The 13,603-nt window shown below is 35.3% G+C and overlaps 2 protein-coding genes across 5 annotated transcripts; one reads left to right on the forward strand and one right to left on the reverse strand.

The window, feature by feature from the left end:
- Positions 1-3,995, forward strand: LOC100817506 (probable pre-mRNA-splicing factor ATP-dependent RNA helicase DEAH2). 3 transcript variants are annotated; one of them, XM_003554511.4, is made up of 7 exons: positions 1-479; positions 713-915; positions 1,053-2,137; positions 2,540-2,665; positions 2,762-3,000; positions 3,127-3,245; positions 3,544-3,995. In XM_003554511.4, exons 1-7 carry the CDS (start codon positions 213-215, stop codon positions 3,668-3,670), a joined length of 2,166 nt encoding a protein of 721 aa, XP_003554559.1. In that variant the 5' UTR covers positions 1-212; the 3' UTR covers positions 3,671-3,995. The 3 variants fall into 3 exon arrangements, 1 of the variants encoding a protein (XP_003554559.1); XR_003265814.2 differs by lacking the exons at positions 3,127-3,245; positions 3,544-3,995 and having other exon boundaries at positions 75-479; positions 2,435-2,665; positions 2,762-2,785; XR_003265815.2 differs by lacking the exons at positions 3,127-3,245; positions 3,544-3,995 and having other exon boundaries at positions 75-479; positions 2,441-2,665; positions 2,762-2,785.
- Positions 3,996-5,502: 1,507 nt separating this feature from the next.
- On the reverse strand, positions 5,503-12,279 carry LOC100818394 (long chain acyl-CoA synthetase 1). Of its 2 annotated transcripts, XM_006604687.3 has the most exons (20): positions 12,194-12,279; positions 11,240-11,448; positions 10,979-11,042; positions 10,810-10,899; positions 10,677-10,733; positions 10,523-10,571; positions 10,277-10,353; positions 10,126-10,165; positions 9,953-10,047; positions 9,197-9,364; positions 8,551-8,661; positions 7,933-8,020; positions 7,788-7,854; positions 7,591-7,666; positions 7,308-7,425; positions 6,716-6,961; positions 6,493-6,632; positions 6,184-6,366; positions 5,896-6,015; positions 5,503-5,787 (listed from the first exon to the last, which is right to left on the reverse strand). In XM_006604687.3, the coding sequence occupies exons 2-20, from the start codon at positions 11,383-11,385 to the stop codon at positions 5,734-5,736; spliced, it is 1,989 nt and encodes a 662-aa protein (XP_006604750.1). In that variant the 5' UTR covers positions 11,386-11,448; positions 12,194-12,279; the 3' UTR covers positions 5,503-5,733. The 2 variants fall into 2 exon arrangements, with proteins under 2 accessions (XP_006604750.1, XP_040868649.1); XM_041012715.1 differs by having other exon boundaries at positions 11,240-12,268.
- Between the last annotated feature and the right edge of the window lie 1,324 nt (positions 12,280-13,603).

Raw genomic sequence — 13,603 nt, forward strand, 5'->3', positions numbered from 1 at the left:
ACCAAAAAACAAAGTGGGCCGCATGACAATACAATAATGAAAGAGCCGTGGGCTCACTTGTAATTGTAATCAGGAAACTTCATCTTCCTCAGTAGTCACTAGTCATTAGGTCTGGTCGTCGTTTTATAGTTACACACAAAAGCTTAGCCCTAAGCTAGCATTTTCCCAGCACCAATTTATTTGCTTGGATCGGAACTAGGGTTTTGAAATTGATGGGTACAGAGAGAAAGAGGAAGGTGAGCTTGTTTGATGTGGTAGACGATTCTGCGGCGAAGATGGCGAAATCCAATGGCGGCGCCGCTGCTAATAATCTCACCAATCATTGGACCGCAAGGCCTTACTCCCAAAGGTACTTCGAGATTTTGGAGAAGAGAAAGACCCTCCCCGTTTGGCACCAGAAAGAAGAGTTTTTGCAAGTTCTCAAAGATAACCAGACTTTGATTCTCGTCGGTGAAACTGGTAGTGGCAAAACCACTCAGGTTTGTTTCGTTCAACTCATATGTTTTATGTTTTTATTTTTTGTTTTTCCAGAGATTGGTTTTATTTAGTTTCAATAATATGTTTTGTAGCGTGTTTTAGGGCATTTTTTTATAAAAAAAATCATTTGGATACACAAATGTTACGATGATAGATGTGTCTTATCTAGGTTACACCATGTGTGTATGTCTCTAATTTATGAAAAGATTATGCTTTTTTTTTCTTGGGGTTACAGATTCCTCAGTTTGTTTTGGATGCTGTCGAATTAGAGACACCGGATAAACGTAGGAAGATGATGGTAGCCTGCACTCAGCCTCGGAGAGTAGCTGCGATGTCTGTTTCGCGTCGTGTGGCTGAAGAGATGGATGTAACTATTGGGGAAGAGGTTGGTTACAGTATCAGATTTGAAGACTGCAGTAGTGCGAAGACGGTTTTGAAGTATGTTTACTTTTGCTATTGAATTGGTTTATATTATTGATTTTGAGCTTGATATGTGTTGTCTGTGTTTTTGTTTTCCTTCTGCTCTTGTTTTGTGTTGTTTTGTCTAGTCTAAAGTGGAGTGCTTTGTCTCACAGGTATCTTACGGATGGTATGCTCTTAAGAGAAGCGATGACAGATCCGCTTTTGGAACGGTACAAGGTTATTATTCTTGATGAGGCACATGAGAGGACTTTGGCCACGGATGTGCTATTTGGCCTTCTGAAGGAAGTGCTTAAAAATCGACCTGACATGAAGTTGGTTGTTATGAGTGCGACTCTTGAAGCTGAAAAGTTTCAGGGTTATTTTTTCGGTGCCCCTCTCATGAAAGTTCCTGGAAGGCTACATCCTGTTGAAATTTTCTATACGCAGGAACCTGAAAGGGATTACTTGGAGGCCGGCATTAGGACAGTGGTACAGATACACATGTGTGAGCCTCCAGGAGATATACTTGTATTTCTGACTGGAGAGGAAGAGATAGAAGATGCTTGCCGCAAAATAACAAAAGAAATTTCTAATCTGGGAGATCAGGTGGGGCCTGTCAAAGTTGTACCCCTGTATTCTACTCTTCCTCCTGCTATGCAGCAGAAGATTTTTGAGCCAGCTCCACCTCCACTGAAGGAGGGTGGACCTCCTGGAAGGAAGATTGTGGTATCAACTAACATAGCCGAAACTTCCTTAACAATTGATGGTATTGTTTATGTCATTGACCCTGGTTTTGCTAAGCAGAAGGTTTATAACCCACGAATTCGTGTGGAGTCTTTATTAGTGTCACCAATATCGAAAGCTAGTGCACATCAGAGATCAGGACGTGCTGGAAGAACTCAACCAGGGAAATGCTTTAGACTTTACACTGAGAAAAGTTTCAATAATGATCTTCAGCCACAGACCTATCCTGAAATATTGAGATCAAATCTTGCCAACACAGTTCTTACTTTGAAGAAACTGGGTATAGACGATCTAGTGCATTTTGATTTCATGGACCCTCCTGCTCCCGAGACCTTAATGCGTGCATTGGAAGTGTTGAATTACTTGGGTGCACTGGATGACGATGGTAACTTAACTAAACTGGGTGAGATTATGAGTGAATTTCCCTTGGACCCTCAGATGTCAAAGATGCTCGTTGTCAGTCCTGAATTCAACTGTTCAAATGAGATTCTGTCAGTTTCTGCCATGCTTTCAGGTATTAATCTTTTATCTTGTTTTTTTATGTCGGTCCAGTATCCCCCCATAATGCTAAGGCAAATTAGTTATGCTGGGATCCATTTTGAAATGGACTCCCTGCTGTTGTGCTTGTGCAAGATGATAATCTTGTGAATATGATGGGGGATGTTTGACTGCTTACATGTGTGCTTAGTTGCACATGAACGTGGTCAGTTGAGTGTGTCCTGTTAGGTTGTCATCAGCAACTGTCTTCTCTGGGTTCCATGTCCCCGGTTGGCATGCACCATAGGATTCTAAGCAAGTGCTGATGCATTAGTTGCAGTTTCTCAGTATTCTCATGAAGCAAATGGTGTGGTCTCGCCTCTATGCATCTGCTGACCTTCCGTGGACCTCCTCTGTGATAATCAATTTCTTTCTTTAGTACCCAATTGCTTTGTCCGGCCTAGGGAGGCACAAAAAGCTGCGGATGAAGCTAAAGCTAGGTTCGGGCACATTGATGGAGATCATCTCACTCTGTTGAATGTCTATCATGCGTACAAGCAAAATAGTAAGTAGTTATTTCTACTAGCTCCTTTTTTTTTCAATATCAGGTTAAATTATTAATTTTTTGTATTAACTTTGTTAATTGTAAATGTTTTTTCAGATGAGGATCCCTCTTGGTGCTACGATAACTTTGTTAATCATAGGGCATTGAAATCAGCTGATAATGTTAGACAACAATTAGTGCGTATCATGTCCCGGTTTAATCTGAAGCTATGCAGCACTGACTTTAATAGCCGTGACTACTATGTCAACATAAGAAAAGCTATGCTAGCTGGGTATTTCATGCAGGTAGCTCATCTGGAGCGTACAGGACACTACTTGACAGTGAAAGACAACCAGGTTTGTTAAGATGAACTTCTTTTGTCTTCATCTGTCTTTCATTTGTGTTATCGGAGGAGCTAGACTGTCAGCTTTAGTATTGTATTGTACTTTTATGGTTCCTAAATGTTTCTGTTTTGTTTGTAGGTGGTGCATTTGCATCCATCCAATTGCCTGGACCACAAGCCTGAATGGGTCATTTATAATGAATATGTTCTTACCAGTCGGAATTTTATTCGTACTGTTACAGACATACGTGGTGAATGGTAAGATTCTTTCTCTGTATATGGATTATTGATGTTTGTACCATCAGAGATGCAAAGTCGGATGAAATGGGAACTCGTATTCTCAATTAAAATGGGAACTGCATGATGAAAAACATTTGAACACAGTACTCAGACAGATGCAATTTGTGACTGAATTACATCGTTAGATTTTAGAGAGAAGAGTTGGGAGGTAGTTGGATTGTCTAGTATAGTGTTGTGTTTTTTTTTGTTAAATAAGATTTTGGGTTATCTTGTTTCCCTATTCCTGACATGCAATTCTCATTCTCACCTTATACAGGTTGGTTGATATAGCACCACATTACTATGATTTGTCTAATTTCCCCCAATGTGAGGCAAAACGTGTCCTTGAGAGACTTTACAAGAAGCGAGAAAAGGAAAAGGAGGAAGCCAGGAGCCGCAGATGAAGTCATAGCTGTCCACACTATTTTTGCCTTCGGATTTGGATTGGATATTTTGCCTTCTGCAGCTGAGACTTTCATGATTCCTCGTGACACTTACCTTGTAATATCCTTCACATCCGAAAGGAATACTGAATGTCGATAGTTTAGTTCAAAATGAGCTTAAGTTCCTTGTACCATTGCTAGAGTAAAGTGAACACTTTTTTAATCACCGTCCTTCTTCTGTTGTACCTTTAGTCCAAATTTGTTTCTGGATTTTATTCTCGTTAAAGGATAGATTATAAATGTTTGGATGCCTGGATATACTAAGCAGTCTATTATGTTTTAGTTATTCTTTCTTTCTTTTATAACTAATTTATTGTTACTCCTATTCTCAGTTCTCACTACTTGGACATGTAGCCACTTCCCAACTATCATGCAGTATTACCTAGATGTTTGGTTTAAATATATGATTTTCGTTGAACTAGACTGTCGAGGTTTTCACAAAACTGTCCATCACGTAGTTGAACACTGTAGTCCGATACAAAAATTATAAATAATTTAATAATTATAGATGAAAAACTATCCTATGTATATGTTTGGTTTGTATTTAAAAATACTGACATGTGTTCCAATACAAATTTATTAGAAAAAAGTAAAATAAACACAAGGGTCATGATTTATTGGTAAAATGACTTTGGTCTTAAACAAAATTTTGCAACGGATTTTCAAGCATGCCATATATGTAAAAGCTCTAGCCAAAGTCCAGTCTCTCATCTCTCACCACAAAATAGGCCACCAGTGCTTATTGAAGGAATTAAGAGTGAGAGTATAACCACCCGAACCTGGAAAAAACAAACGAAGTTTTGGAGTTGTATTTCGAGATCATGAATGCAACTCATGTTCCTTGGACCGTATGAGTCCACCATAACAAAGGCCCTCTGCTTTGGTTGGGATGTCAATATGGCGGCTCAGCTTCTACTGATCAACGTAACTTTTGAAACAAACTATCAGTGATTAATGGATGTCTGGTGGATCCACACCATGAAGCTACCTCCAAGGGATAATGGAGGACTACAGGACCTTTCGGATTGAGGATATTTCCTACCAAGTATATCGTATTGTCCTTTCTAATATACAAGCTTTCCCAATTCTATAAAAATGAAATTTATCCAACATTTACTCCTAATAAAAAGGATGAAATCATTGCTGTTAAGCTTAGTAACACAAACCAAAATATATTAAGCTGGGTAGTGTTGCTTGTTTTATCCGTCGATGAAACACAAACGTGAGATTGATGAAAAGAGGAGTTTCCTTTATCACGGCGACAACAATGATAAATAAACTTGTCTACACCATAAACACTTATTTAACACTTTTTATTTCTCTCCTTTTTTTGTCATGCATATTACCTATCACATTATCATTAATCTTTCTTTTTCTTTGTGTCTTTCATTCTCATGATGTAGACTGGCATTTAGTGTTTACAAAACATTATTTTTAAGACATGCTATTGAAATGTGACATTTATGCAGATTACTGGTTTAAAATTTTAAACAATGGCTGTTAGAATCAATTAACTTCAAAAGCATACATTATGCATTAATTTTTAAATGGATGCAACTAAATCCGCGTTCCTTTTAGATTAACCCCAAAATAAGCATAATTATAACTTCTATTTTAAAGGGGATATAGTATTTAGACATTCATTTTGTTTAAATATGTATTCAACATTTATCATTTCTTTCTATATCTCTTTTCCTATCATATTATATCACCTTCATAATGGATAAATATATTTGGACATCAATTCCTATTTAACACCTAGTGAGAGAAATTAAAAAGATAAAAGATATAGATATAATAAATAATATGATATTGATGGAATGTTTAAAATTAAGGAGTGTTCAAATATCATTGTCCTTGGAAAATACACATGGCAATTAGGTACTCGACAATTTTGCACCTGTGGCACAGTACATGATAGAACGAACCATAGCACTGACTAAGTAAGAACAACGTAAGTGAGAGTTTTGGGAATGGGAACAACTGGTATTATTATCCTTAACAGCTTCGTCTGGCAAGGAACCTCAAATTTTAGGCTTATCTCCCCTCAAACTTCGGTATAGTTCATCTATTTCAACCTGTTAGAATGTCACCAATTTGTGATTGTGAGGACATGCTATATAAATTAACTACTTTGACAGGGCTGCAAAAAGAGCAAGAGTGAGAAAAGGATCATATGTGATTACCTGATAATACTTGAGCATATTATTTCTTCGCTTCTTCATTGTTGAAGTGACCAAATCTCTTTCCATGTCAAATGGTTGCGGGTCTAATATGACCCCTTTGATATATTCAAAGCCCTTCAGCTATTACGTTGAAAGACAAAAGGAAAAAGGAAAACAACAAAAGCACAAGAGCACCAAAAACCGGATTAGAACATATAAGCGTGTAGAAATAGTCACGAAGATGGAATAAGTAGTCCATTTACAATATATATATAGTTAAACTATTATTTCAATATTCATGGATGTTACCTTGTTTCTCTCAGCGGTCATCTTGAGTTCAGATAACACGTGCTTCTTCAATTGGTCAAGAGAACATAGTTTTGAGAAAGGAGCCATGTGACCATTTGAAAATGCCCACTTCTTGGTAGTTTCTTCATTTGGAACTACTACTGCAACCAGAGCTGACTTGAAGCTATTCCCATAAACCCAGACCTAGCAGAACAAATTAAAAGCAAAAAAGTGAAAAAGAAAAATCACTAGCATATATCATTAAGAGTCTAAGCAGGGGAAATTCTAGGTATCAAATCAACAGTACTAAATCCATGAAGATATGCTTACATCTTCAACTATTGGAGTGATTCCATAAACATTTTCCAAATGCTCAAGAGCGATATACTCTCCTTGAGAAAGTTTTATAAGGTTCTTCTTCCTGTCAATAATCTTTACAGCCCCATTAAGTTGCACTTCAGCTATGTCTCCTGAGGAAACCAGGCAATGACACAACACAATCAGATAAACACATGTAAATATTCAAAACAAAAATAGATACAGTTGAACCAACCTGTGTGAAACCATCCATCTTTTATGGCTTCCCTTGTTAACTCGGGGTTTTTGTAGTAACCAGTAAAAACAGTTTTCCCTCTGAGACATATCTCACCACATGAAGGACTTCCAAGAGGGTTGTAGCCCATCTCTGGAACCTCCTCCAGCCTCATTTCATTGTAGATAGATACAGGACCAACAGTGCCAAGCATGCACATTTCATCAGGATAGGCAAGAGTAGTTGACCCACAAGTTTCAGTCAAACCTGGATTAACCAACCATAATGTCAGCATTTCATTGTATTGCATGCTTTATGTCCCAAGTCTGAGAAATAATCGTATGATTCAAGATCACCATATGTCCATGTTCTTGATCAATTTCCATGTGGAACGTAGTTGAACTTTTTTCAGTTTATGAAAAGAGTTAATAAAACTTACGGACCACGTGAAAATTGATTGAAACTATAGACACGTGATAATCTATGGTGTATCTAATCTTCCACACGATAATCTCATATTATACAATAATTTCCTCCTAACTCCCAACACAAAAGTTTTTTTTTTTATCTTTTATTTATGAATTATGAGCTGTATAACAAGAATGTTCCTTACCATAGCCTTGGCATACAAAGGCACAAGAAGTAACACGCAAGAATTCTTCCACCTCTGAGCTCAAGGGCGCACCTCCAGATATTATTAGTCGAACACGCCCACCTAGGCGAGCTTTGACCTGACTCACCCGGGTGAGGGAGAGAAGGGTGGAAAAAAAAGTCAAGGTTTTACAAAGAAAAATGGAATGAATTGGGAAATTGGCCTTTTTAATTTCTAAAAGCAGCTGGGATTAAAATTTGGAAAATAGCAGTTTTCAAATACAGGTTGGAAGATTAGATACAACCTTTCTGAAGGCTAACAGATCTGCTAAAGGTGATGCATTACAGTGCTTATATCCTTTGTTCATCCAACCAAGCTTGCTGTATCAAATATAGTGATAATAGCAAGATTACATGAACTGAAAATCGACAAACATATAAACAAAATCCACCTTCATAAAAAAAATAGTCACAAGTATATAATTATAGAATATCAACTTACTGTTTGTAGAGCATGCCAAAAACTCTTCTCCTCACTGGATTGAGTTCTTCCACTGCTTTTTTGATACCTGAAACAAGATGATCTTTGATGAGTTTTATACTGAATTCAAATAAAATATATATTTTCTGCTGATGTGTGAACTTGCCTTCATGGACCTTTTCAAAAACTCGGGGGACCCCAGCAAACAACGTTGGCTTCAATTCCATTAAATCATCCCTCAACGCATTTAGATCCTTCATGCAAGAGATTCCAAAAATTCATAAGATTCTTAAGTAAATAAAATATTTCTTACGACGTATTCAAAAGGACAAGGAAATTGAGGGTCCTGTACTTCAAATTGGTTTCAGAAATTTACGGAAAATCATATGGAGAAATACATTGCTGGAAGATTATTAACTTAGTTAGACACAAATAACTGAACAGAGAAATATATCAGCATTTTTTTTTTTTGTTTTTTCTGTTTTTTTTGTCAGCAAATATTAGTTGTTAGTATTGTTAGCTTTTGTTAGCAGAGGATTCTAACCCATGACCTCTCCTCCCTTCCCTTCTCTCTTTACCACTAGACTAATCTTATATCTTGTTAGCATTTTTTTTTGTATGTATAATCCTCTGACATTACTTAATTTGGATTTACTATATTGTTTATTAGTCCAAACTTTTGTTACCCTTTTATTAGCATCTATCTTCCTCATGATCTTCTACTCATATTCACATTATAAATCATCATGCAAATCCAAAACAGAAAAATATTCCTTCAACATACCCCATGGTAGTAGCCAACAGATGCCCCCTTATGGAAAAAGTACTCCTCGATCGTGCGATCAAGAATATGAGCCAATGGGAGGAAGGACAAATACACATCTTCTACAGTCATCTATGCAACATAAGATACAATGTCAGAATGGTTGTTAACAATAATAAATCAGTTAGACAGTTATTAAAGTTAGTCATTTTGCAGATTAGAAAATTAGCTATTTAGCTTTTCATTCTATGCTATAAAAACCCATATATATACATGTAAATGGTCACTTAAGGAATGAGGTTTGAACTTCTCTCTCTCTTTCTCTCTTTTCTGTGGTTCATTCTCTGAACCTTATGTTTTTCACAAAGCTAGAAAGGAAAGTTTCAGAATTTGAAGCAAATGAGTATAAAACATGAAAAAGTCAACGCAAAGTCAAATATATCAAGTTTACTGCATTATCACACCACATAAATTTTGCATTGTCATTTATTTAGTATTTTTCTATCCCTAGTTATTTATTTAGTGTTTGATTCAACATAGTCGAGACAGAATTTCATATTTACAAGATATATTTTGTGCATCCCGTTAAATGTACAAGGATTTAGAAATTATTGATGTATCACTATATGGAACTGTTGTAACGGAAAATAACTTCATAAAAGATTACCTTATCTTCAAATTGTTCCATGAAAAGATCCATTCCTCTTACGAAAACCGTTATGTTTTCATGCGTCAACACTACACCCTTGGGGTCTCCACTGGTTCCACTCGTATACATTATTGTGCAGATACTATTAGGCTGGGGTGGTGAAATGTTTGATGGATTTTCTTTTCCCTGTAAGATATTAAGCTGTTCAGATTGACCCGAATAGAGACAAGCATGCGTAATTCACAGTCACAGGCTCATAGAAAACAGCATTTTTGCACAAGGTTAAGTATTTCTATTACCAAACCTCGAATCCCAAAACTAATGATAAAATTTTATTGTCTTGGAAATTTGTTCGGAAAAGTTATGTGACTTCTTTAAGTAGTAGTAGTAATGTGATCATTAGACAACTTTAATCTTAATCATTTACCTATAATTATATAGTTCAGATTTACTTATTTCACTCTCTCATACAAATTTTTTTCTCGCTCACTCACTTGTACTAACATAAATTAAGAATTAAGTTATGTGACATAACTTAATGTCACGTAATGTTAAATCTTGATCATTTAAATATATTTTATAATCTGTCTTTACTTCTTTCACTCTTATACAAACAAAAGTTCTCTCTGAATGTTCCCCCATATATACATACATAGAAAGACCATTATTTAATAACTTTTTAATGATAACAAGCTATTACAGAAAAGAGAAGTTCTTTTTGCAATGAGAATGAGAAATATGATATTTTAAAGGATAAATTCTTTATAGACCAACCATGTGCAAGAACTCTTCCCATGAATATGGCTTAATTCCAATGGCGATGGCCTTATCTTTCTCTTCCTCTGTTAATGAAGTGAAGGACACCATCGCTGTATCCACAACCAAACTCAGTTAAATGCCTTCTGTTGTAAGCTACAATACAGTAACATTAAAGTAGTCGAATTTACCTTTGAGTCGTTGGGCAGATTTACAATCAGGATTCAAAAGCTGAAAATAGTACGTGTACCCAATCAGAACCTTTATTTGCCTCTGAAGTCTCTGGTATATAAATATAAATCCACCCGGAACAGAAAATGATTTATCTCAAGAAAACCTTACATGTATAACCTTCTTATCTTGGACAAACACAAAATCCAGTTCTCCATGATCTATAATAAAGTTTACAGCACCTGGCCCTGCGTTTGGTGTTTTAATTCGGAACAATCAATGCTGTATTAGAAGTAAAATGAAGAAAATCCAAAAAAAAAAAAAAGAATACCCTGACTTGATCATTTATAGTCATAGCTCCTCATTGCTGAAAAAACAGAGGATAATAAGCTAAATTTATTGATTTTTATTTCTTACCAAGGGTGTCATATAGAGGAACACAAATCAAGTTGTGCGCGCAACAAGCCTACATAAAAATAAACATGTTTGTGAGTTATGATAGGAACAAATAAGAATAGTTGAAAAGTTGAAGAACAGAATGGATAGGGAAGTGAGTGCTTAAGTGCCAAACCTCCATTGCCACGATCCATTGAGGACAGTTAGCTCCATAAATTCCTATTCTAGAACCCTGTGACAGGATCACCACAACATATATTAAGAATATTCCCTTAAATGATAAGAAAATTCCTTCTGCAAGCACTTACAGGTTCAGCACCAGATGCTCGTAAAGCAGAACCAATATGCAAAACTTCATCATAAACTTCCTCATATGTCTTCCAGACATATGGTCCTATCTATAAACAAGAAAAAAAAAATTCCCTTATTTTTTTGTAGTTGAAGTTTTGAACACATAATAAAATTACCATAAAATACCTTTCCATCAACAAATTCACGCCATCCCAACATACGATTTTTCCGGTACTTTTTAACAGCCATGCTGCAACCATAAAAAAAAGGGGTCAATTTAAGTCTCTACAAGTTTATAAACCATTATGAAAATTATCATTCATTAATCAACTAGTACTAAAGTTCCATTTGATGGAGTCCAGCACATTATTATTATATGGGTGAAGTCCGTTATATAGAATAGTATCTATAACTATCAGCTTTTAGTTTTACTTAAAAAGAAAATACCTGAAAATATCCCAAGCGGTACTTAAATCAGGATCTAGTGGAGGAAATTCATTTTTGGAGAGGAGGTTGCGATATACAGGACCTATAGATAGCTCACCATTTGTACCTTCTCTTCCTTCCTCAACCTTCACAGCAAAACCCTTCATCCTTCTTGATTATCACTCTATGAAACCAATGTAAGAAGAACACCAACTAAATCTATAGTAGACCTGTGAAGTGGAATTAAATCAATGGATGGTGATTCCAGAGTTGTTTAAAAACGGTAACCTTATGCTTCTCCTTTAGTTTTCCAAAATTTAAAGTGACAAATAAAGCATGACGTGAGAGATATATATGTGGCATGGCATATGCCAACTTGCAACCAAAGCAAATAGATTTACGTGTTACATTAAAAAGAGTACGGGTATGAGGAAACCTGGTTCCAAGCACCCAGGAATATTGCAAAGGATATAATATTAGTGGTTTTACCCGACACAAACTATAAATTATTAGATAGTCCAGAAGCAAACAAGAAATTACTAGATAGTTCGGGAGCGTTATAGTCTTAACTGATTTTCACCATATGAATGTTATTAATTTATTTTTTTCGTAGATTAAAAAGCTTGAATCCATGTCACAGAAAAATCGACAAGGAGCATGGATGCGTAGCAGAGGTAGTATGGAAGTACCTAATAGTTTTTGGAGACCAAGAGGAGTCAAGTGGGAATTAACTCAAATAAACAATGACTTTATTATAAGGCTTAAAAAAATTAGCCTGAGGCCGCACGCATTCAAGCAAAAGCCCACGGAAAAACCAAAAGGGTTGGGTGTGGATGTAGAAAAGAAAAAGTAGATATACTCTTTGACCATCTAGGAAATACATGACAATAGTTATGATGGCAGCAAAATCGTCTATCATATCATATGCGCACAAATAGACACAAAATCATCTATCATATCGTCCTCGGTTATCACCTGTTTTGTGTCTTGAGAGAAATTAAGGTAGAAGCAAGAGGGTGTAACTTGGAAGTGACTAGTGAGATATGCAATAGGAATGAATTATGAAGGCGATGAACATGGTTCAGATTCTTATAGCAATAGAATTGGAGCTTTGATATGGGTTAGTTGAAAGTTGAAACCGAATCCGCGCAACCATTTGCATATTGAATTCCATTTATTACTCTTCATGGGTCCTTGCCTTTGTCTTGTCCAAAAGTTTAGCAAAAAATGAGACGGAAGAACAAACTGTTTTATTTTTCTTGGTAGTTGGTTTTCTTATAACTAATTTCCTTCATTTATTTTTCACGTTAAAATTCAGTTCATCTCTGATTTATTTATTTATTTTATTGTCGTTCATGAAGTCACACTAAGACCGCAAATATGTCATATTTCTTAACATTTGTTCACCGAATTAAACAATAGTTTAATCTGAAGTTGATTCAACTGAAATTTGAGTTATACAAAGTCAAATAAGTTTTTAAACCGTCCAAATAAGTTAAAATTTTAGCTTAAAATCTTATTAACACACAACTAATATAAAAGTATAAGCTTAATTGTTATTTATTTTGTGTACTTTAAATTTATTAAGAATACTAGGTTGTTATATTATTGCAGTCAAAAATAGGTTGTTATATTATTACGACAATATAATTTTAACCATGATTTAGTAAAATGAGAGGCTTGTGCAATTTGTATCCAATATCTCAGGAAATTATGAGTGTACACGGTACACCCTTCTTTGAGGTGTAATTAGCGAGAGGAGAAGAGAAAGAAAAGGAAAGTTAAAGAGAAGTGGAATTAGTGTACTGAGTAGTATATGAATATTATTATTGTATTTAGGGTTATATAATTTACGTCCAAAATGTTATAAATTGCACACTCGTTTTACGTTCGACGTACGGACATGCATGTTTTTCATTTTTTTCTTACTGATATAATTATAAAATTGACTTTAGGCTAAAATTAATGATTGATAAAGAAATTGTTTTCAAATAACAAGATAAAGTTATTTTATACAATTAATTACTACCATTTTATAAATCTAATTCTTCTTTAATTACTAGACTATTTTATAAATCTAATTCTTCTTTATGGTTGCCATTGCTGGTTGTTAATTTGCTACCATTCTCTTTACCATGGTCTTTTAATGAAAACCAAATAACTAATGAATAACAGTACAGGTAATATTAATCATTTACTACAATTTCTTTGCTTCACACTTTCAAATAAGATTAATGAATACAATTTCTATGCTTCACACATTCAGGTAAAGGAATTGGTGCGTTTACAGCCTTGTGAAGTTTGGTGCGATGCCGGATGAGATTATATTTAAAATTAGTTGCTAGCGGACTCATTGTGAGTGTCTTATCCGTGAAGTTAGTTCTT

Source organism: Glycine max, chromosome 19 (assembly GCF_000004515.6).
Source record: "Glycine max cultivar Williams 82 chromosome 19, Glycine_max_v4.0, whole genome shotgun sequence".
NCBI classification, from domain to species: domain Eukaryota; kingdom Viridiplantae; phylum Streptophyta; class Magnoliopsida; order Fabales; family Fabaceae; genus Glycine; species Glycine max.

Coding starts and splice junctions, on each gene's coding strand:
- LOC100818394 (XM_006604687.3), bottom strand. CDS start 11,385: ATGAAGGGTTTTGCTGTGAAGGTTGAGGAAGGAAGAGAAGGTACAAAT. Junction 7,855..7,932: donor TTTTGAAAAGGTCCATGAAG/GCAAGTTCACAC, acceptor ATCTTGTTTCAG/GTATCAAAAAAGCAGTGGAA. Junction 7,426..7,590: donor ATCTGTTAGCCTTCAGAAAG/GTTGTATCTAAT, acceptor CGGGTGAGTCAG/GTCAAAGCTCGCCTAGGTGG.
- LOC100817506 (XM_003554511.4), top strand. CDS start 213: ATGGGTACAGAGAGAAAGAGGAAGGTGAGCTTGTTTGATGTGGTAGAC. Junction 480..712: donor GTAGTGGCAAAACCACTCAG/GTTTGTTTCGTT, acceptor TTGGGGTTACAG/ATTCCTCAGTTTGTTTTGGA. Junction 3,246..3,543: donor ACAGACATACGTGGTGAATG/GTAAGATTCTTT, acceptor CACCTTATACAG/GTTGGTTGATATAGCACCAC.